Source organism: Salvelinus fontinalis, chromosome 13, assembly GCF_029448725.1.
Source record: "Salvelinus fontinalis isolate EN_2023a chromosome 13, ASM2944872v1, whole genome shotgun sequence".
NCBI classification, from domain to species: Eukaryota; Metazoa; Chordata; class Actinopteri; order Salmoniformes; family Salmonidae; genus Salvelinus; species Salvelinus fontinalis.
In genome coordinates this window covers 20,238,194-20,262,726 of record NC_074677.1, presented here as the reverse complement: position 1 = coordinate 20,262,726, position 24,533 = coordinate 20,238,194, and the positions used below count along the sequence as shown (strand labels likewise).

General features: G+C 44.1%; 1 protein-coding gene across 2 annotated transcripts in view; it reads left to right on the top strand.

Moving 5' to 3' along the window:
- LOC129868221 (protein Shroom3-like) overlaps positions 1–18,763 on the top strand; it is a 28,999-nt gene extending 10,236 nt beyond the window's left edge. The window contains exons 2-8 of one of the 2 annotated variants that reach the window (XM_055942007.1): positions 8,272–11,030; positions 11,190–11,242; positions 11,558–12,187; positions 14,237–14,827; positions 15,336–15,441; positions 16,302–16,574; positions 16,925–18,763. In XM_055942007.1, the coding sequence (XP_055797982.1) occupies positions 8,415–11,030; positions 11,190–11,242; positions 11,558–12,187; positions 14,237–14,827; positions 15,336–15,441; positions 16,302–16,574; positions 16,925–17,179 (4,524 nt within the window). In that variant the 5' untranslated portion in view covers positions 8,272–8,414 and the 3' untranslated portion in view covers positions 17,180–18,763. Of the gene's footprint in view, positions 1–8,271; positions 11,031–11,189; positions 11,243–11,557; positions 12,188–14,233; positions 14,828–15,335; positions 15,442–16,301; positions 16,575–16,924 lie in introns of both variants that reach the window. The other variant, XM_055942006.1, reaches the window with a different exon arrangement.
- Positions 18,764–24,533: the final 5,770 nt, after the last annotated feature.

The following is a 24,533-nucleotide window of genomic DNA, read 5'->3' as shown; positions in this document are numbered from 1 at the left end:
AGGAATTGTCCGTAGAGCTCCGAGACAGGATTGTGTCGAGGCACAGATCTGGGGAAAGGTACCAAAACATTTCTACAGCATTGAAGGTTCCCAAGAACACAGTGGCCTCCATCATTCTTAAATGGAAGAAGTTTGGAACCAGCAAGACTCTTCCTAGAGTTGGTCTCCCGCCTAAACTGAGCATTCTGGGGAGAAGGGCCTTGGTCAGGTAGGTGACCAAGAACCCGATGGTCACTCTGACAGAGCTCTAGAGTTCCTCTGTGGAGATGGGAGAACCTTCCAGAAGGACAACCATCCCTGCAGCACTCCACCAATCAGGCCTTTATGGCGGAGGGGCCAGACGGAAGCCAATCCTCAGTAAAAGGCACATGACAGGCCGCTTGGAGTTTGCCAAAAGGCACCTAAAGGATGCTATGGGGATGTTTTTCAGCGGAAGGGACTATGAGATTAGTCAGGATCGCGGGATAAATATAAGGCTAAATAATTTAACAAGGCAAGTCCGTTAAGAACAAATTCTTATTTACAATGACAGCCTACCCCAGCCAAACCCGGACGATGCTGGGCCAATTGTGCGCCACCCTATGGGACTCAGCCTGGATACAGCTTGTGATACAACCTGGAATCGAACCAGGGTCTGTAGTGACACCTCTAGCATTGAGATGCAGTGTCTTAGACCGCTGCAAAGATGAATGGAGCAAGGTACAGAGAGATCCTTGATGAAAACCTGCACCAGAGTGCTCAGACTGGGGCGAAGGTTCACATTCCAACAGGACAACGACCCTAAGCACACAGCCAAGACAACACAGGAGTGGCTTCGGGACAAGTCTCTGAATGTCCTTGAGTGGCCCAGCTAGAGCCCGGACTTGAACCCGAATGAATATCTCTGGAGAGAACTGAAATAAATGTGCAGCTCCCCATCCAACCTGACAAAGCTTGAGAGGATTTGCAGAGAAGAATGGGAGAAACTACCCAAATACAGGTGTGCCAAGCTTGTAGCATCATACCCAAGAAGACTCAATGTTGTAATCTCTGCCAAAGGTGCTTCAACAAAGTACAGAGTAAAGGGTTTGAATTAGAGGTCAACCGATTATGATTTGTTTTCAACGCCGATACCGATTTATTGGAGGACCAAAAATAGCCGATACCAATTAATCGGCCATTTAAAAATGTAGATATAAAATGTATTTTTTAAATGTATCATTTATTTCTATTTCTACTAATGACAATTACAACAATACTGAATGAACACTTATTTTTACTTAAAATAATAGAAATCTATTTAGTCTCAAATAAATAATGAAACATGCTCAATTTGGTTTAAATAATGCTAAAACACAGTCTTGGAGAAGAAAGTAAAAGTGCAATATGTGCCATGTAAGAAAACTAACGTTTAAGTTTCTCGCGCAGAACATGAGAACATATGAAAGCTGGTGGTTCAATATTCCCAGTTAAGACGTTGTAGTTATTATAGGAATTATGATGCGTTGACTTACTCTATACCATCTGTATTTCATATACATTTTTGACTATTGGATGTTCTAATAGACACTTTAGTATTGCCGGCCTAATCTCAGGAGTTGATAGGCTTGAAGTCATAAACAGCGCTGTGTATCAAGCATTGCTAAGAGCTGCTGGCAAGCACAGTAAAGTTTGAATGAATGCTTACGAGCGTGCTGCTGCCTACCACCGCTCAATCTAATATCAAATCATAGACTTAATTATAATATAATAACACACAGAAATACAAGCCTTTGGTCATTAATATGGTCAAATCTGGAAACTATAATTTCGAAAACATAACGTTTATTCTTTCAGTGAAATACGGAACTGTTCTGTATTTTATTGAACGGGTGGCAACCCTAAATATTGTTGTCATAATTATGTAAAATTCTGGCAAATTAGTTCACAAAGAGCCAGGCGGCCCAAACTGTTGCATATACCCTGACTCTGCATGCAATGAACGCAAGAGAAGTAACACAATTTCCCTAGTTAATATTGCCTGCTAACATGAATTTATTTCTTAACTAAATATGCACATTTAAAAAAAACAATACTTCTGTGTATTGATTTTAAGAAAGGCATTGATGTTTATGGTTAGGTACATTCTTGCAACGATTGTGCTTTTTTTCGCGAATGCACTTTTGTTAAAGCATCACCCATTTGGCAAAGTAGGCTGTGATTCGATGATAAATTAACAGGCACTGCGTTGATTATATGCAACGCAGGACAAGCTAGTTGACCTAGTAATATCATCAACCATTGTAGTTAACTAGTGATTATGTTAAGATTGTTTTTTATAAGTTTAATGCTAGCTAGCAACTTACCTTGGCTCCTTGCTGCACTCGCGTAACAGGTGGTCAGCCTGCCACGCAGTTTCCTCGTGGAATGCAATGTATTTGGCGTCCAAAAATGCCAATTACCAATTGTTATGAACATGAAATCGGCCCTAATCGGCCAGGCCAACTTCTAGTCTGAATACTTATGTAAATGTGATATTTCATTACATTTGTTTTTATACATTTGCAAACATTTCTAAAAACCTGTTTTTGCTTTGGCATTATGGGGTATTGTGTGTAAATTGAGGGGGGGAAACATTTTTAATACCTTATTCAACCTTATTCTAAAATGTAACAATGTGGAAAAAAGTAAAGGTGTCTGAATACCTTCCGAATGCACTGCATCAGTCCCACATCAAGTCACTGCAGGGTCTTAAACTGCATCACTTAGAATGTTGATTTGAACTTGCCTTTCAGTGTGTGTGTCAATATTCAATATAATAGTCATGTGCATACTTGCACAAAAACATGCAGATGTGCTGGGTCTGTCAGAGTGGTGGATGTTAAGAATAGCCCTGCTCTCCTGTGTTGTTTGGCCTTTGACTCATTCAGTTGGTTGACCGGTGGGAATGGCAGCAGGTCACAGAGGTGACCATAACAACAGAGCACCTAACACCACCCCTCAGACCAGACGCTTCCAGCATGAACCAAAATATTTAGCATAACAACCAAGTTATCATCAGATAAATACACACAGGCCACTATCATACAGTAAAAAAGCCTACATCTCTAGACTAGTTGTGAATCTGTTGACCATGATGAAAGCTGGTGAAATGGGTCTAGATGCTTAGCAGTCAGGCAATGAATATAATGTCATAACATCTGCATGACCTTGCACTGACACAAGTGAGCCACAACTAACTTCTAGGCCCAATGTATTTGGAAATGAAAACAAATGTTTGGGGCCTGCAATAGAGGGGAGAGGATGGAAAATGGTGTTGGGGTCCTCCTGGTTGTCGGTCTTTGAGTGTTTGGGCGAGAGCAGCACCCACCCATGCTGCTTGGCTGCTGTCCATGTGCCGAGGACCCTGGGAATGAATCGTGCCCGGGCCCTGTCTTTCTTTGAAGCCAGCGAGGAATGCATGGCCTTTTTTTCCAGACAGCACTAGCTATCTGCGGTGAAATGTTCCCTCAGCCACAGAGCTCATTGTGCATCAGCAAGGCGGACAGACGTCACAGGCATGCGATCGCCGCCTCTCTTGGGGGGAGATGGACTCTTTTCTCTGGAACTCTTCTTTACAGCTCCTCCTGGTAACTTTTTTGTTTTGGTCCTTCATTTTCCTCATTAGATATTTTCTAATCCTAATAGTTTTATCTAAAAGTTTTTTTTTCACATACGGAATCAAAAACGTGAACAACAAATTGGTCAGTGGATTTGGTAAGTTGTTTCCGTCTGGTGCTCTTCAAAGAGAATTCTGTTTTAGATCTGGTATGAGTTGAGGTGACTCTAATTGAAGTCACTGTGATGGTTTATCCAGCAAATCAGTTCAGTTTGCTGGTGTGTGTGTTAGTGTATTTGTCTGGGACATTCAACCTCTGTCCTCTCTGTACATTTTGTCACCGGCTGTCCTTCCCATCACTTCCACATGAGCGCTGGCCTGTTTGGTCCCGTTAATGTGTTCTAGCTAGCAGTTCAGGACTGCGGAGAAGCCTGGCAGGCCCAGGCAGCCGCTGCACATGGAGAAACAGGTGTCCCTCCACAACACACACAAACAAACCCCTTTTAACATCACTAACTAGACCTGGGAGGTCCGTATACGTGTGCATGTATGCCTGGTAGCTGGAGATTTTCATACAGTCAGCTGCAAACCAGGGGACTAGGGTGAGATCTATCACACTTTGGGGTGTGGTGGGACGTAGACCAAAGCTACCTCAGCCATTTTGAATGGTGGTTATTTGACCAATTTGTTTGTTTATCTGTGTTGGCCTATGAGGGAGTGAACCCTGGTCGGCATGGAGGACTGTGGTGCTCATTGGCTTGTCTTTGTGTTGGCCACACTGATCTGTTTGTATGTGTGACTGTAATCACCAAGAGGCCTGCATTCTTCTTAGTCTACCATCACCCCACATTAAGGCCGCCTGTTGGTGGACTTTATATCATTATTTTGATGTTGGGTAATATCTGTATTGTAAACACCATTTTGGGCAGAAAGACAAGTTTCACTGTTACTGAAAGCTTAGTGAATCTCTTCCGTTGCAGGAACATAAACAAGGCCAACATGAAACGAAAAATATTTAAGTTATTGGAGAAAGTTATTTTGGAACTTGTTATTGCTTCCTGCTACAGAATGAGGAAAATGTCCTTGATTTTTATCACTGAGAAAATGGATCTTGGATGGTTGAGGGGCAGCTCTCGAGGGGAACCGGGGGGGAAGGATCTTGGATGGTTGAGGGGCAGCTCTCGAGGGGAACCGGGGGGGAAGGATCTTAGATGGCTGAGGGGCAGCTCACGAGGGGAACTGGGGCGGGGGGGGGGGGGGTATTGGATGGTTTAGGGGAAGCTCTCGAGGGGAACTGGGGGGGAGGATATTGGATGGTTGAGGGGCAGCTCTCGAGGGGAACTGGGGGGGAGGATATTGGATGGTTGAAAGGCAGCTCTCGGAGGGGGTTGGGGGGGTGTCTTGGATAGTTGTGGCAGCTCTTGAGGGGGACTGGGGGTGGGGTGATCTTGGATGGTTGAGGCAGCTCTCGAACTGGGGGGGGATCTTGGATGGCTGAGGGGCAGCTCTCGAGGGGAACTAGGGGGGGGGGGGGTCTTGGGTGGTTGAGGGGCAGCTCTCGAAGGGGAACTGGGGGGGAGGATATTGGATGGTTGAGGGGCAGCTCTCGAAGGGGAACTTGTATGTTTTATATTGGATGGTTGAGGGGCAGCTCTCGAAGGGGAACTTGTATGTTTTATAGAATTCTATTAAAACAATCAAATAAACCACAGATTACCACAGGGGCTCCTAAGTGGTGCAGTGGTCTCTGTGCAAGAGGCATCACTACAGTCCCTGATTCGAATCCAGGCTGTATCACATCCGGCCGTGATTGGGAGTCCCATAGGGTGGCGCAATTGGCCCAGCGTCGTCCGGGGTAGGCCGTCATTGTAAATATGAATTTGTTCTTAACTGATTTACCTTGTTAAACAAATACGTGTTTTTAAATCCTTTCTGTTTCTAACACTCAACATATTATATCATTTCAGTTTTTAAAACCTTTTAATGTGGTCAGTATGTTTTTCATTAGGTCTAGTCATTCAAACACATAAATTGAGTACGGTGTTTGTGCTTGGTTGGTTTCCAGATAAGTTAAACCAACACACAGCGATACATGCAGTGCTCCAGTTGTGGATAACCATAAAATAGTTATCACACACATGACTAATCCCCAAATACAGTATGTTTGCCAAGTAGATATGGAATTCCAGGCATTTTCTGTGTGCTGTGATGTGCACCTCAAAGTTGTAATTAGGGTCTGGTTTCACAGGCACCTCTAACAGGTGTTCCATGCTGTACAGTGCATTCGGAAAGTATTCAGACACCTTGATTTGACACATTTTGTACATTACAGCCTTATTCTAAAATTGATTCAACTGTTTTCCCCCCTGAATCTACACACAATACCCTAAATAACAAAGCAAAAACAAGTTTAGACAATTTTGCTAATTTATTACAAATAAAAAAAATATTACATTTACACAAGTATTCAGACTCTTTACTCAGTACTTTGTTGAAGAACTTTTGGCAGTGATTACAGCGTTGTCTTTGGTATGACGCTACAAGCTTGGTACACCTGTATTTTGGGAGTTTCTCCTATTCTTCTCTGCAGGTTTCCTCCAGACGTGGTGCTTGGCATTCAGGCCAAATAGTTCAATCTTGGTTTCATCAGAGCAGAGAATCTTGTTTCTCATGGTCTGAGAGTCTTTAGGTGCCTTTTGGCAAACTCCAAGCGGGCTGTCATGTGCCTTTTACTGAGGAGTGGCTTCCGTCTGGCCTCTACCATAAAGGCCTGATTGGTGGAGTGATGCAGAGATGGTTGTCCTTCTGGAAGGTTGCTCACCTCCCTGACCAAGGCCCTTCTCCCCCGATTGCTCAGTTTGGCCGGGCGGTGGTTCCAAACTTCTTCCATTTAAGAATGATGGAGGCCACTGTGTTCTTGGGGACCTTCAATGTTGCAGAAATGTTTGGGTACCCTTCCCCAGATCTGTGCCTCGACACAATCCTGTCTCTGAGCTCTATGGACAATTCCTTCGACCTCATGGCTTGGTTTTTGCTCTGACATGCACTGTCAACTGTGGAACCTTAAAAGGTGTGTGTGTGTGTGTGTGTGTGTACGCCTTTCCAAGTCATGTCCAATCAATTGAATTTATCACAGGTGGACTCCAAGTTGTAGAAACATCTCCAGGATGATCAATGGGAACAGGATGCGCCTGAGCTCGTTTTCGAGTCTCACAGCAAAGGGTCTGAATACTTATGTAAATAAGGTATTTCTGTTTTTCTATATTAAATACATTTGCAAATTAAATAGTACCCGCAAAACACCAGTCTCAACGTCAACAATGAAGAGATGACTCCGGGATGCTGGCCGTCTAGGCAGAGTTGCAAAGAAAAAGCCGGATCTCAGACTGGCCAATAAAAATAAAATCTAAAGATGGGCAAAAGAACACAGACACTGGACAGAGGAACTCTGCCTAGAAGGCCAGCCTCCCGGAGTCGCCTCTTCACTGTTGACGTTGAGACTGGTGTTTTGCGGATACTTTAATGAAGCTTTAATGAAGCTTTAATGAAGCTGCCAGTTGAGGACTTGTGAGGCGTCTGTTTCTCAAACTAGACACTAATGTACTTGTCCTCTTACTCAGTTGTGCACCGGGGCCTCCCACTCCTCTTTCTATTCTGGTTAGAGCCAGTTCACACTGTCCTGTGAAGGGAGTAGTACACAGTGTTGTACCAGATCTTCAGTTTCTTGGCAATTTCTCGCATGGAATAGCCTTCTTCTCAGAACAAGAATAGACTGACGAGTTTCAGAAGAAAGGTCTTTGTTTCTGGGCATTTTGAGCCTGTAATCGAACCCAAAAATGCTGAGGCTCCATATACTCAACCAGTCTAAAGAAGGCCAGTTTTTCTTCTTCTTTTATTCTTTGATCAGGACAACAGTTTTCAGCTGTGCTACGATAATTGCAAAAGAGTTTTCTAATGATCAATTAGCCTTTTTAAAATTATAAACTTGGATTAGCTAACACAACGTGCCATTGGAACACAGGAGTGATGGTTGCTGATAATGGGCCTCTGTATGCCTAAGTAGATATTCAATTTTAAAAATCAGCCGTTTCCAGCTACAATAGTCATTTACGACATTAACAATATCTACACTGTATTTCTAATCAATTTGATGTTATTTTAATGGACAAAAAATGTGCTATTCTTAAAAAAAAAAAAGGACATTTCTAAGTGACCCCAAACTTTTGAACGGGTATGTATGGTATGTATAAATATTTTTTGGAGTACTGTTAAATGAATATAGGGAATAGGGAAACACTGCACCCCTGATAGAAATGTGTCCTATCCAAGTGTTACACCGTTAAAAAAAAAAAAATATATATATATATATATATTTGAAATTGTATGCAGAAAAACCCTGCAATCCTCTGAGAACTTCTTTAATTGCGTGTAGATTAAAGGCTCTGTGGTTGTACCTTTTGATCTAGCGGTGTTGTTGCCCTAGTTGACATGCCATGTTGAGAATCTAACACAAACATAGTATTAGTAGTCAACACAGTCCGCTACGCTGAGAAAGCAGCTCATTTCCTATGAGTTTTCTGTTGGCAAGAAAAAACTATATTTGGGTTGGGTTTTTAACACCTCCCAGCTGTAGGAGGAGGAAAAGGAGCATGTTAAATAACATTTCATTTCTGTTAAGATAACCCTTCTGTTTTTGCTCTTCTTTGTTTTCCAAGAGTTATTCAAGAAGCATACTACTGAAGAGTCTTAGAAGGCAGAAAATGACCCTGAGTTCTCAAGTGAAAGACTGAAGGTGAATGTGTCAGTGTCAGTGTCACCTCCATTTCACCTGTTTCCACGCTTCAGTTTCCAAAGCCAGATGGATTCCTATAATTTAAACTTGGAGAAAATGAGCAACCTAGACCTGCACCCTCTGAGCCTACCATTGAGTCGGCTCTCCCCAGCCAAGTCCACCAGCAGCATCGACCAGTTCACATACCACCACGGCAAGGGTGACTCGGCCTACAGCTCCTTCTCTGGGGGCTCCAACGCCCCAGACTTCCTTCCAGATGACCTCCAGCACCACAGCCTGCACTATGCCGACCTGAAGTATGTGAAGGCCATCTACCACCCCAACGTCCTCGACTCTGACGCCAAGAGCATGGATCAGCTCTACCGCTCCATGGAGGCCATCTCAAACCAGTATCGAAACAACAATGGCTGCCTGAGTGCAACACAGTACTGTGATCAGAATCAAGAAAAGCTGCCACTCCCTCCTCAGCTGCCTCAGCCCCCCGACCGCCTGGACAGCTTCATAGCCACAAGGAACCTGGAGAACTGCAGGGCGCAGCACAGTCCCGAGGGCCAGCTGGCAGACAGGTCTCCTCCACGACTCCGGACAGCTAATCCTGATGCTGCCTGTCTCAGGCCCGACCTAGTCTATGGTCGTCGGGCCTCACAGCCCTTTCACAGGGACCCAGTCAACTCTGACCACACGGATATGAACCCTGAGCAGCAAACGTCAGCAAACGTCTTAAGCCGATCACCCCCTCGCACGAGTCAGCCTGAGCAGCACCCTAATCAGCAGGCTGGTAGTGCCGGTGGCGGCCATTCGGAGGGTCACCGTAAGAGAGTGCAAGAGCCCCGCGGGTCCCTCCTGCCGGAGCCACCACAATCTGCCATCCCCTTGCATGTGACACAGAACATGGTCAACAGCAGCATCCAACACAAGGGCCAGTTCTACTTCGTTACAGGTGTTTGTAAGTCGTCAGAGTCCAGTCTGAAGCATGGCTCTCTGTGTGTGTCAGAGGAAGGCAGTGAGAGCCCTGTGTCCGAGCCTGTGGACAGGGAGAGGTTGCACAGCACCATGGACCACATGTTCAGGAACACCCAACAGAGGCACTCTATCACCCATGACACCACAACAACCGATGTCAGGGAGTTTTACACCAAGAGTCAAGATATAAACTCCAGAAGCCAAGATGAGGCGAAACAGACTCCGAGTAGGATTTCATATGGCCCCTCTCACATTTTAAACCAGCGCTCCCGCAGTTCTGATGCTTTACAACAAAGTCTCAAGGTCCAGAGCAGAGAGATCGGCAGGCATCACAGCCCCAACCACCACATCTTCTCCTGCGGCCCAGAGGAGAGCTGTCCGCCGTTATCAAATTCCCACAACCAGGAAGTCCCTCCACCAATCAGCATGGGGCATGCCACCCATCACAAGAGAGACGAACAAGTCAACGCAGGGAGGAGGCGGCCATTAGGAGGCGTTGCCAGCCAGAAGATCAACAAGGAAAACACCCCGCTGCTATACCACCTCACTGGAGCCAACAGGGTGGCCCTAAATTTGAATTTGAAGCCCAAAAATGACATTGAGGTCGGTATGCAAGGTGAAGATGCAGGCCTCAATGCTGCTCATCAGGAAAGGCAAGCTCCCGTTAGCTGTAGTGACAGGACATCACAGGGTGAAACATCCAAGGAGGAGAGCGCGAAGGCTATCGCCCACCCCTGCAACACGCTGGACGACTCCTTTAAGAAGTACTACAAGGAGAAACTGAAGGGCGCCCAGGATAAGGTCCTCAGGGAGACCTCCTTTAAGAGGAGTGACCTGCAGCTGTCCTGGCCCCACAGAGGGAGGCAGAGGCCTGAGCTCAGACCCACGGTACTTCACACAGTCTCCTCTTCACAGGACTCTGAGACCTCAGCAGACACACTCACCCCCTCCCCAACACACTCCGAGGGGACAGATAAGGAGGACATAAAGGAAATGCTGAAGGAGGTTGAGAAAGAGAGTGTGGTGGAGGACTGTGAAAAGGAGAAGGGGAAGCCAGCGAACGTTGCCCAGCCTCAGTTGGCTCGTATCGGGAGCAGGAGGCGTCTGACTCCAGAGCAGAAGAAGCTGTGCTACTCAGAGCCGGAGAAGCTGAACCAGCTGGGTGACTCGGGTGAAGTAGGATTGCTGGTACTCTCAGGCGATGAGGAGGAGCTGGGAGAACAGGGCCTGGTGGCAGCTAGGAGGAAGATGTTTGAGACCAAAGGCAGGGCCCTGTCCACCTCCAGCCTCTCCAAGACCTCCCTGCAGCACCTCCATCACAAGGCCCTGGTGGCCTACATGGAGCGCAAGACGGGCCTCAAGGTGGCTGAGCCCCAGCAGCCTGCCCCTCAAGCCTCTCAATCCCCCAAACAGAGGCACTCCATGGCTGGGAAGCCATCTGACTGGGGTCCCAAGCCTCAGTCTGGGAATAAAGGAGGCCCCAAGAAGAAGCTGTACAGGCCCCATTCCGCTGGATGCGTCCTGGACTCGACCTCCAGCTCCATGAAGTATGCCCAGTTCAGCTCCTCTCAGTCCGGAGGTCATTCCCACCAGGCTAGCTGGAGAGAGTCACCCAGCCCCTCTCAGGGGAAGTCTGCCTCTGAGGAGAGTCTTCTGGACCAACCAGAACCACCTGAGTTGTTCAGAAACCACTTCACCTCAACACCCCATGCATTTCAGGTAAGCCTCATCAGTACTCTTGATATTATTGCATTTAAAATAATTGAATAGGATTTGTAGGATTGTATTGAGTTTTATAGAGGACCATGTCACTTTACTGAATAACACCGATGTTCAAAGGGTGTTATGAATGGGGATTCTTGGTATGTTTGGCTACAGGGTCACAACTACATGAATGATCCATCACCAGTCAATACTATGGACACGTCCAGGTATGTTGCCCTCGATTGTTTGTGAAAGTGGGAGTATCTGCGCCTGTAAGATTTACTGTATGCCATGCTGTTGAACATGGATGTTTTCTCAGATGTGATTTATTGCAGCACTGAACGTGAACACCCATATACCAACATTCCATTCTATGAAGTATGTAGACAAAACATCAAACGTCATTTCAGCTATGTTCAGGGAGTCTTTTTTTCATCAGCTATGGTTAGGGTAAGATAAAGGCATAGAATATCTGAATGGAACCAGGAACGTAAATCTCCAAAGCATCTCTAGCTCATCACAATCTCTGTATAACTTTTCAGTGCTCAGACTCAGAGGCCAGTGGATGAGGAGAGTGTGGTGATAAGGAGAGACCAAGCGATGTTAGTCCCTGAGGGTCAGCGGGTCCGGGTGATGGGTCGGCGGGTCCGGATGGTGGTCAAGCGGGGAAAGTCCCTGGAGGAGTTGGGTGTGTCCCAGGTCAGCAGCTCCTCAGTACTCAGTAAGAGCTCGGAGCAGCTCCACCGCAGGCAGGGGGCCCCAGGACCAGGCCAGGAAAAAAGCAGCGTATCGTCCTTCAGCGAGAGCCAGGAGAGAGCCCAGGGGCAGACCCAGAGGAAGCCCCTCTTCAAGCAGGACTCTGCACCACAACTGGGCAGTAGGGAGAAAAGTAGGGAGATGACAAAAAGCACCAGGGAGTCCACTACGTCTAACTCCCCAGTATCAAACAATTCGTCTCAGATCAGGGCTCGTTCAGATGGGTCCCCTGGATCATACAACTTTGTCCCTTTGGTTAAAGAGGTGGTGGAGACCACTGGGCTCTCCTGCGATGTCCCACTCCCACCGTCCCCTAATGGTCAGCAGTCCAGTGAGAGATTGGTCAAGTCCACCTCAACTTTTCCCTCCATACATACCCATCCCAGGGGCACTGGCGAGAGCAAGACTGGCTCCAAGTATGTGACTATGATATATACTATGATATTATGATAAAGTGACCCTCGCTCTCCAAACAAAATTCTCATTAAAATTCTCATTAAGTCAATGTTAATGTACAGTGCCCTCTACTTATATTGGCACCATTGGTAAATATGAGCATAACGGGATGTCAATTTTTTTTTTTCGCTGTTTATCCTCTTGGTCTTCATTCAAAAAATCTAACCTTTTTAATTGAAGTAAAATGATTGAAAAAAAGAAATGTGAAATAAATATTTTTCTCCAAAACATGTGTGCCACAATTATTGGCACCCATAAAAATTCTTATGAGTAAAATCTAACCAAAGTATATTCCCATTCTTATTTCATGTTTTTAAGTTCACTTGAGTGATTAGAAATACTTAAGTGGTATGCTAAGACTTCCTGTTTTACTGGGGTATAAATATGAGGTGACATACAGGCCAAGTTCCCATAGTCATCCATCACTATGGGAAAGACCTGAGAATACAGTAATGATGTGCGACAAAAGGTTGTTGAGCTGCACAGATCAGGAAATGGCTATGAGAAAATTGCTCAGCGGTTGAAAACACACATTTCCACTATCAGGGCAATAATTTAAGAAGTTTAAAGCAACTGGATTTGTTAACAATCGGCCTGGAGAATTGCAGACGTTAGTTGGGTCTTGGGGTCAGAAAGTCTCAAACTACAATCAGACGCCACCTACGTAACCACAAGATGTTTGGGAGGGTTGCCATAAAAACAAAATCAAGCGCCAACAGTTTGCCAAACGTTACTGGAACATTCAATGGGACCAGGTTCTATGGTCAGATGAGACCAAAATTGAGCTTTTTGGAAACAAACACCAGAGGTGAGTTTGGAGTAGACTGAAAGATATCCATGCAGAAAAGTACCTCATCCCTACTGTGAAGTATGGTGGTTTATCTTTGTTGTGGGCATGTTTTTCTTCCAAAGGACCTGGACAACTTGTTAGGAAACATAATATCATGGACTCCAAGTACCAGCAGATATTAAATCAAAACCTGACTGCCTCTGCTAGGAAGGTTTAACCGGGCCTTGGTTGGATCTTCCAGCAGGACAATGAACCAAAGCACACCTCCACATCAACACAAAAATGGTTCACTGACCACAGAATCAAGGTTTTGCCATCCCAGTCCCCTGACCTAAACCCCATAGAGAACCTGTGGGATGAGCTGAGGAGAGTCCACAAGCGTGGACCTCGAAGTCTGAAGGATCTGGAGATTCTGTATGGAGGAATGGTCTCAGATCCCTTGCCATGTGTTCTCCAACCTCATTACCCATTACAGGAGAAAATAATTGTGGCACACATATATTTGAGAAAAATATTTGTTTTATGTTAAGAATTTATTTTTAAAAGTTAGACTTTTGTGAAGATTTTGAATGGAAAGACCAAGAAGATAAACAAACAGATTTTTTTTACAGCCTGTTTTGCTCATATTTACCAAGGGTGCCAATAGTGCCAGCTCATAGATTACTGCACCTGTACATAACCCATCTACAATTTAGCCCAAACAACTACCTCTTTACCTACTGTATTTATTTATTAATTTATTTTGCTCCTTTGCACCCCATTATTTCTGTCTCTACTTTGCACTTTCTTCCAATGCAAACCAACCATTCCAGTGTTTTTTTTAGTTTTTATTTTACTTGCTGTGTTGTACTCACTTCGCCTCCATGGCCTTTTTATATTTTATTTATTTATACATATATCTGTTTGCCTTCACCTCCCTTATCTCACCTCACTTGCTCACATTGTATATAGACTTATTTTTTTTCACTGTATTATTGACTATATGTTTGTTTTTACTCCATGTGTAACTATGTGTTGTTGTATGTGTCGAACTGCTTTGCTTTATCTTGGCCAGGTCGCAATTGTAAATGAGAACGTGTTCTCAATTTGCCTACCTGGTTAAATAAAGGTTAAATAAATAAATAAAATAAAAATATTAGTGGAGGGCACTGTATAAAGTAACAATGGCTAATGATCACTGTTGATATTCCATTTTCTAATATCTCTCTTATTCCAGCAGTGTGAAAACTGCCCCTCCTATACAACACACTGTGGAGAGAGAGCAGTCAGTGGACGAGCCCATTGAGACTCCTCAGCCAGAGGCGTCTCAAGAAGTCTCCCTGAGCTGTGGAGTCACCACAGACCCGACTCTGTGCGTCATACCACCTGAACCAGGGAGCCAAGTGGAGGACGAGGGCCCAGCCCTTTCTGATAATCTGACCGCGGGAGAGACTCCAACTCTAGCCCGTGCTCCAGCAGCTAGTGAGCCCCTTACAACTTCCTCCACCACACCAGTCCCTGACACCTGCCAGAGTGGAGAGGGCCAACACCCAGGAGAAGACATGGAAACCAAGAAGGAGGAGGAGGAGACTCCAACAGGAGAGACGGCGAGCCCAGAAAAGACACCCACCACCGAGGAGACAAAGTGGAAAGAGCTGGTGGAGGTGGTGGTCACAGCAGACCAATCGCTGGCACGGGTGCTGTACCCATTGACCAATCGTAAGACGGCGCTGATGCTGATGGAGCATCTACTGTCAGAAGACACTCTGCTGATGGAGGAGCACTATAAGAAGAAGCAGAGAGACAGCACGACACTGCATGCTGCTGACGGGTGAGTATCTCAGTGTTACCCTGTACTGTTCAGGTGTCTGATGGCCACGTCCTGGATCAGCAGGTGTTACCTTGTACTGTTCAGGTGTCTGATGGCCACGTCCTGGATCAGCAGGTGTTACCTTGTACTGTTCAGGTGTCTGATGGCCACGTCCTGGATCAGCAGGTGTTACGTTGTACTGTTCAGGTGTCTGATGGCCACGTCCTGGATCAGCAGGTGTTACGTTGTACTGTTCAGGTGTCTGATGGCCACGTCCTGGATCAGCAGGTGTTACGTTGTACTGTTCAGGTGTCTGATGGCCACGTCCTGGATCAGCAGGTGTTACGTTGTACTGTTCAGGTGTCTGATGGCCACGTCCTGGATCAGCAGGTGTTACGTCACTGCACCTGGATAGATTAAAAGACACGTGTCCATGTAAAGACAAATGCATGGCTAAAGACGCATGGACATTATTCCAAGGTTGATCTCATCCATATACATCAATATCACTGTGTGTGTCTTCCTAAAGCTCTAAAACAGTGGATGATCCTGAAGCACCTCCCACATCTCCTGTTGATGAGAAAGTCCAACCCCAACCAGAGCCACTAAGCAAGATGGATGTCACAGAGAAGAAGGTAATTTAGCTCTGCATTTTGTTGTTGTTGTTGTAATAGAAGTGTATTTACTTGATCTCTTCCAGTTGATGATGTCATCTGAATCAGTGGAGTCTGCCGAGGGGAGAACGGATCATAATAATGTCTGGAACGGAGCCAATGGAATGGCAGCAAACACCTGGAAACCATGGAAACCATGTGTTTGATAACATTCCACTTTTTCTGCTCCAGATACCAACCTCATGTGATCTAAATATCATCAGGGCCCAGTTTTTCAAAAGTTTTCCAATCGGATAGGATTAAAGGTTAGAATTGGGTTTTTCAAAACTGAAGTTATATTCTGATCCTCTGGATAGGATAACGATTTGGTAATCCAATCTGAGCTTTAATCAGGATAGTATGTTTTTTTTTTTAATATATATTTTTTTATCAACCCTTATTCATGTAGTTGAATCAGCTTTGTTTTCTGTTGAGTTGGGAAGTAGTACCACAACCTGCCCAGTAGATGGCGAGGTGGAGGCCTGTTCAAAACGGGATCCTATCGGGTTATTTCTCAAACTGGCTCAAAATGCCAGATGGAGCTGATCCTGGATAGCAAAAAAGAGGATTACAGAATCTGTATCATTCTGGATAAAACATTTTGAAAACTGTGCCCTGGATGCAGTTTAACTATGTTTGGCATCAGTTTAACGTCTGACCAGATTATTGAGATGCCAGAAACTGTCAGACTCCTACCTTTATATCCTGTTTGTTTTGAGTTGACCGTGACAAGCCTTATGTCTCCTCTCTTTCTCTTGCACAAATCACACACCCACAAGCAGACTGTATTATAATGTATAGTGTTCTCTCTCAAACGCCCCAATTCCCTCCCCTTCCTACAGAGGCTGCTAGTGGCATGTATTGAGGAGCGCCTGCTGGCCTTGGGGGAGCCCCGTGGTGCCCTGCAGGTGGAGGTGGAGGAGAACGGGATGCGTGGCGAGGCCGTGGAGGCCCTGGTTCGGGAGCACTGTACAGCGGTGGAGGTGGAGCGCTACGGCCTGTTCGTAGGAGACTTGGAGCGCGTGGTTAGCCTGCTGCTGTGTCTGTCCGCCCGGCTAGCCCGCGTGCAGAACGCCTTGAGTACCGTGGACCAGCACACAGACGCAGAGGAGAAAGTGAGAGAGACTGTAGTCATGCTTTGAACAGATGTGCATTCAATAGGCTCATAGTTGAATTATTTTCTGTGAATTTCACATTGACTGTCCTGTGTATTGAGTGTGTTTTAGTGCATTGTATTTTCTGCTGCTATCAGCAGTGCTGGTATTTCCATTGAGTCACTGAAACTCAACCAGTTTCCATGCACATTTCTATCTGCCCTGCCCTCTGTTGACCTAAAGAAATACTGCACCATGAGCAGCAAAACGCCTTTCCATTTACACTACTAGTACACATTGGATAATGATTAAACATTTTAGGGATTGTTGTGCTTAATTTCATCCAATCTTTTTTTTTTATCCCTTGGCAGGATTCTCTGGACAACCGTCACCGTCTACTGTGTAAGCAGCGGGAGGATGCCAAAGACCTGAAGGACAACCTGGACAGACGGGAGCAGATGGTGTGTAACTTCCTGTCTCGCTGCCTGACAGCCGAGCAGCTCCAGGACTACCGGCGCTTCGTCCAGACCAAGGCCTCACTCCTCATCAGGATGAAGGACCTAGATGAGACGCAGCGTCTGGGGGAAGAGCAGCTGGAGTCCCTGCTCAACACCCTCCCTCCATGAGGACCACCACTAGGTCCCCACTCTACTCATCTCCCCCAGCCATCCATCACCTCTCTGGGCTTATAGAGCCCTGAATCTCCTCTGCTTCCTCCATCCTGGGTTGTTACCAGCCAGCACAATCACATGGGTGTCCATATGTATAGTATGTATAAGGAATATATGTGTCTTAGAAGGGTGTTGAAGTTAGGACTACAATGTGGAATGTCCTGTACATCACCTTTTATCACTTTTCATTTCATGTCCTTTTCACCTCTGCCTGCAATTTAAAAAAACATATATATATATATATATATATAATAAGCTTTAGGATTGTATTCTGGCCTTGTGGTCTTGTTTATCATTCATACTAGACTGTATGTGTCTGTCAGAGCCTGAAAGAGGGTGATAAATGCTGTATATCTGTCAAAATAAGCGGTAGATTTAATCTCCATATATTTCATTTTTTTTAATGCATTTAAAATGAAGGCACTATAGATAAAAACCAAAAAGGTGAATGAAAAAAAAGCACTTTGATATGTAACTGCACATTTCTGTTTTCTTTTGAAAAGACTTATTTCAAACGCTAAGCTTACTCCAGCCAATGTTATTTTTTTCAACTGATTTGTAGAGGAATTTTCCGCCTTATGGGGTTTTATATGGTACATAAGCACATTCAACGAGGCCGATTATGTACAGTATTACCATTGCTATTTAGGCTACAGTCATGTATTGTGGTCTCATGATGACAAAGTTCCACTAAAGAGGTAAACCTCTTTTAAAATGAAGCATTTCCAATCCAGATTATTTGCTTGAAATATCCTTTGTGTCTCACAAACTATGCTGACTTAAAATGAAATGCCCAAGAACCCTGTCGGTCCTCTACCTCCTTCCACCAGATGTTTTTATTTTTGAGGCTGTCTCACTGCACTCAAGAAGCAGTGGATCTGTTCGTGCTCTAATAATATGGAATCCCTATGGTGGTCTTCAATGTCAGCCTTACCCAGAAAAAGCCCTCATGAGGGAGCGTATTTATTTGTTTTGACTTGTGTGGCATTGCACTACAATATATCTTCATTTTAGACATTATTTCCATAATAATTAATGTCTTGTGTGATGTCGTTCTCTTTCAATATGATCAATGTTGTAGTTTTGTTCATTTCTATTGAATATTTGACCAAGTGAACACACAGAGAGCTGTTATTATTCTGTGTTTAATGATGATCCAGCAAGGCTTGCAGCACTCTGATATGTGTTCATTGTGAGGGGATTAGGATGAGAGAAGCCTTTTCCTGTTGCGTAACAGTACCGTGGGTTTTCTTTGTGTTTGGTCCTTGTTTGTTTTCCCAATCCTATTCATTTACAGATAAATATTGTATTGCTCTCCTCACAATCTACATACAGCTAGTTGAGAGAATGCCAAGAGTGTGCAAAGCTGTCATCAAGGCGAAGGGTAACTATTTGAAGAATCTCAAATGTAAAATATATTTTGCTTTGTTAAACACTTTTTTTGGTTTCTACCTGATTCCGTATGTGTGATTTCATAGCTTTGATGTCTTAACTATTATTCTAGTTGTAATAATAAAGGAAAAACCCTTGGAAAACCTACTCATTCTTCTAATTAGTGGATTTGGCTAAATCAAGCACACAGTCATGCAATCTCCATAGAAGAAAATTGACAGTAGAATGGCCTTACTGAAGAGCTCAGTGACTTTCAATGTGGCACCGTCATAGGATGCCACCTTTCCAACATGTCAGTTTGTCAAATTTATGCCTTGCTAGAGCTGGAAGTACTGATAATGTGAAGTGGAAATGTGTAGGAGCAACAACGGCTCAGCCACGAAGTGGTAGGTCACAGAACAGCCTAGTGCTATAGTGCGTAAAAATGGTCTGTCCTTGGTTGCACACTCCACTACAGAGTTCCACACTGTCTCTGGAAGCAACGTCAGCACAATAACTGCTTGTCTGGAGCTTCATGAAATGGGTTTCCATGCCTGAGCAGCTGCACACAAGCCTAAAATCACCATGGTATAAAGCTCGCAGCCATTGAACTATGGATCAGTGGAAACGCGTTCTCTGAAATTATGAATCACTCTTCTGACATTGTGATGGACGAATCTGGATTTGGCAGATGCCATGAGAATGCTATCTGCCCCAATGCGTAGTGCCAACTGTAAAGTTTGGTGGAGGAGGAATAATGGTCTGGGGCTGTTTTCCATTGTTTGGGCTAGGCCCCTTAATTCCAGTAAAGGGAAATCTTGGGGAAGGCCCTTTCCTGTTTCAGTATGACAATGCCATTGTGCACAAAGCGAGGTGCATACATAAATGGTTTGTTGAGATCGGTGTGGAAGAACTTGACTGGCCTGCTCAGAGCCCTGACCTCAACCCCAGCGAACACCTTTGTGATGAATTGGAATGCCGACTGCGAGCAGTTCTAATCGCCCAACATCAGTGCTTGACCTCACTAATGCCCTTGTGGCTGAAGGGAAGCAAGTCTCCGCAGCAATGTTCCAACATCTAGTGGAAAGCCTTCCCATAAGAGTGGAGGCTGTTATAGCAGCAAAGGGGCAACCAACTCCATATTAATGGCCATGATTTTGGAATGAGATGTTCACTTTTGGTCATGTAGTGTACATGTGCTCATGTACTATATCAAATAAAATTGTATTAATCACATGCGACAAATACAACCTTACAGTGAAATGCTTACTTACGAGCCCCTAACCAACAATGCAGTTTAAAAAAAAATACGGATAAGAATAAGAAACAAGTAACAAGTAATTAAAGAGCAGCAGTGAAATAACAATGTGAGACTATATATCACGTTCACCCATGTGTGGATCTTCTGTTTGAGGACTCCCTCAGGCAGTGATGGTAGCAGAACTGAAAATCCAGTTTTGAGCAACAACAAAAAAGACATTCAATGTACTGTTTATCAACAGAATGGTGTGAATTGTTTTGTGAAATGTCAAATGATTGGAGAGAAGAGAACACAAACATACATTTCCACAAAATATTAAGATTTATACGGCTCAACTCTCACCCTAAACATTTCTTTGGAGATTTACGGCGATGTCCATTTTGGTTTGGTAAACAAACTTTGTACAGAGGACGGCCTCAACGGTTAAGTGAGTGGGACTCTGCCTCAGACGTCTTGATTCTATGGCCTGAAGGAATTCCTGAGGCATGCGAAAGACCAATGGTAGGGAACAGAGAGACAGCATAGGACCAACAGAAGTGCACATTCTTACGTTTAACAGACCCATGCTATTTCCTGTTATGTATGTAAACATGCGTTATTGTTTAACTTATCACTTTTATCCATTTGTCAAAACGTTTTTTCAAAATCCCACAAAAGGGCTGTTTTTGAAAGAGGTATTGTTTGTTTAGTAAGGGTAGGGTTTTGTAACTGAAACAGAGACCCTATTAAAGAGAGAGATGATCACAATGAATGACACGTTCATTGGTTTTCAATCAATCCCAGTCTTGTGATGACAATGAGCCTTTGTACTTGCATTTCCTCTGGCTGTCTTCATTGTGTCTGACTGACTGTTGTCTCTGTTTTGTGTTTTGTTTGCCTTGTGGAGAGTGCTTAATTTGTTGCTTGGAATTTTGAATTCCGTGACGTTTGTTATATTGTGAATACATTAAACTTTCTCCTTCCACCAAACCGTGAGTTTGCTATCTCTAAATAAAAATGTCCTGAAGTACATTTGACTAGTTTAGACATTTTGAAACAACTCGAACAGATTCACACTGTTAATAGAAGTTAATAACAGTTATTGCTGTATCTCTTCCGTAATATGTTACATGTTATATAGAGAGAGGATGTGTTGCTCTAATTCAGTGGGATTGGATTGGCGTGTTGAAGAGAGGCATCGCCCCATGTTCTCTGGCCTCGTTAGCATCTTTGCTGGAATGCTACCAAGTTTGTTAGTGAACAACAACAAATGCCTATTATGAGGTGCTGAATGTCAGAAAAAAAATCTTTCTTTTTTTGGGGCACGTCACTCTAGAAACCAAGGGGAAGGAGAGACACCAGAATACACCAACCACTATCTCACTTCCCATCACAAAGTACCTTTCATCTGACTCCCATGGTTACCAGAGGAGATCACACTAAGCGTAGACCTACGGTAGCAAACAGGACATACAACTAACTGGGATTCTGCACTGACAAACACAATGCATACAAGGATGGCAACACCTGTGTGATACAGTACATTTCAGAGACTGAGATCTCATATTCAAGCTACTGGGGGTGACGGTTGGACTGTGGGTAGAGGTCCAGTGAATGTTGTGTATTAAACAGCAACCAGTACTGTGTCCTTCTTGCCCCTGGCCTTGCTGCAGTGGAAACATTTGCCCTGACCACAGGGTGAGAACTGGCTTGGCACAGAGGGAGGTGAAATCATGAAAATGCCAGGAACATAGCTTGTGTAAGCCTGTTCACTTCTCATCTCTTCAGCCTCAGGGTCCACGCTCAGTTAGCTGAATCACAATCTCGTGCTGCCTGTATGAAGCCACGAAACCAACAGGGAGACATTTCACATGCTGATATTTGGGATTCCTGAGTTCAGTAGATGGTTGTATCTACAGTGCCTTCAGAAAGTATTCATACCCCTTAACTTATTCCACATTTAGTTGTTACAGCCCAAATTCTAAATAAATGTAATATATTTGTTTCTCACCCATCTACACACAATCCCCCATAATGACAAAGTGAAAACATGTTTTTAGAAATATTAGCAAATTTATTGGAAAAAAAAGACAGAAAAGGGTGGATACATTTACATAATGTGTACCTGGAAGAAAATGGGGGAGGGTCATGTTTTTTAATTTCAGTCAAGTGGAGGGTTTAGTATTTTTTTTTAAATCTAGTCCAGGAGAGGGTCATGTAATTTGTAATTGATGAAATGTCAATATTCCTCAGTGTTTTAGAATTAGTTGCTTATTAGGCTATATATCGATGCCGCCCCTAATCTCTGATTCTCCACTGGGTGTGCAATATCAAGTGCACCTATAAGCTATTTAGTGTGGTCTCAAATGATCCATAGCCTATAGGCTAAGAAGTGCATGCTCGAAGAAACACAGAGCAAAGTTATATTTCTAAGATAGCTGCTGGGATGGTGTAAATAAAACTAGGCTGCATTACACACTGCAATGGATATTCCAAACCTGAGCCCCGGCCTGCTCTGCTCTTCTGATCAAAAACTTTTTTGTGTGCCGCCTAACCAATGGCTTTGCTGTGTAGGACTATGGTGGCAGTTCAGGAGGAGAGTCAAAGGCTTGTTGATTAGGCTTAGTCTTGCGTGGGGACTAGCCTATAGCCTATGTTTTGTTCAGTTTGATAAGGAGAGCCAAAGATTAGAAGAGGACCGGAGGTCAACTTTGATAGCTTGCTACTTCTATAATTTTTAAAAACAAGATGTTTATTGCCCATGATGTAGGCCTATTTATCAGAGTTATTGACCTCAAAATAAACCACATTTGAGTAAATTACATTGTGGTGCTGAAACTTGAAGCAGCAGCCGTGGCACAATCAATCAGAAATGGACAGCTCATGGTGTTGAAAGTAGGAAAATTCGAGTAGGCATAATTAATTTCAACCATCTTCATTTTAATTAGACTTTACTAACAACAAGAGGGCTTTGTGTTGGAGCCTATTTATTCCTATTTAAGAAATAAGAGCGAGGCCTAACGTCACCTGTTCGACAGACGGCAGTGAAGGGCAGTTAAGTTAAAACCAAGACTCGAATTAAGGGGGTATGAGAGGATGCCATAGGCCTACTTTTTATTGTAGAAAATTGCAAAAAGCACAGGCCTACCCCTAGTTAGCTGAAGACTTTGATTAACATAAAACGGATCCGATTATATAATGTGATCTATAACAGCGCTTTGGTCCGCGATGCTTTATGCTAGAAACAAATAATAAAATACTTGGGAAAGACGTTATTCCGATGCATATGGGATATAATTGTTTCACTTATTTGACATTCAGAGGCTGAGACAAACAATTGACTTTGCTTGGGAAGTAATCGAATTCTGTCACTATCATTTGATTAAGTAAGGCTATTCGATTTCTGTACAATAGAAGATGTTTAAACCCAGACCTATTTTAAAGAAACACTTGTGACCTTCTCTCGTTGGGTTCAGCCACGAAAGAAGAGTAGCCAGCAGTTAAAGCTTCCATTTTTCTGCTTCGGTAGGTCCTACTCTGTCTGGAGTGGAAAGGTAGGCCTACTCTGTCTGGAGTGGAAAGGTAGGTCTACTCTGTCTGGAGTGGAAAGGTAGGTCTACTCTGTCTGGAGTGGAAAGGTAGGTCTACTCTGTCTGGAGTGGAAAGCTAGTCCTACTCTGTCTGGAGTGGAAAGGTAGGCCTACTCTGTCTGGGTTGGAAAGGTGGGCCTACTCTGTCTGGAGTGGAAAGGTAGGCCTACTCTGTCTGGGTTGGAAAGGTGGGCCTACTCTGTCTGGAGCGGAAAGGTAGGTCTACTCTGTCTGGGTTGGAAAGGTAGGCCTACTCTGTCTGGAGTGGAAAGGTAGGTCTACTCTGTCTGGAGTGGAAAGGTAGGTCTACTCTGTCTGGAGTGGAAAGGTAGGCCTACTCTGTCTGGAGCGGAAAGGTAGGTCTACTCTGTCTGGGTTGGAAAGGTAGGCCTACTCTGTCTGGAGTGGAAAGGTAGGTCTACTCTGTCTGGGTGGAAAGGTAGGCCTACTCTGTCTGGGTGGAAAGGTGGGCCTAACTTTTGAAAGTACCAAGCTCAGAATCCTAATGATGTCTCAGATTGAATTATTTGCTAACAGAGACAGTTTTGATGCAAACAAGACACTGATTTAGCATTGGAGAAATATGATAAGATGAAGACGTAGGCCTATCTCTTTATCAATTCTTAGTAATTTCAGGAATTTGTGTGGTATTAAAAAAGATTCTGCTAATATGTAAAATGACATAGAATTGCATAAAATGTTTAGAAAAGGCCTTGCCATTTAATGTTTGCCATGTAATGCTTATACGATGAAGAACAGTTTCTAACTACATATCTAAGGCTCTGGTCTGTCCAAGAAATGAGGGTAAACGGTAGGTATGTTCTCTGCTATCCACTTTGCTTTAATTATTATTTGGGGTATAGGGGAGGGTCACTTTTTTTCAAGTGTTCAGGAAGTGTTTAGATCAAATATATTTTGCTGAAGGGAAGGCCATCCATTTTCATTTCAGACAGGTCCGATTTTCTCCATGTAGTCCTTATTATAAATAATGTTCACTCCCTTAGAAATCACATTTGTCAGTGATTACAGCTGTGAGTCTTTCTGGGTAAGTCTCTAAGAGCTTTGCACACCTGGATTCTACAATATTTGCACATTCATCAAAAAATTC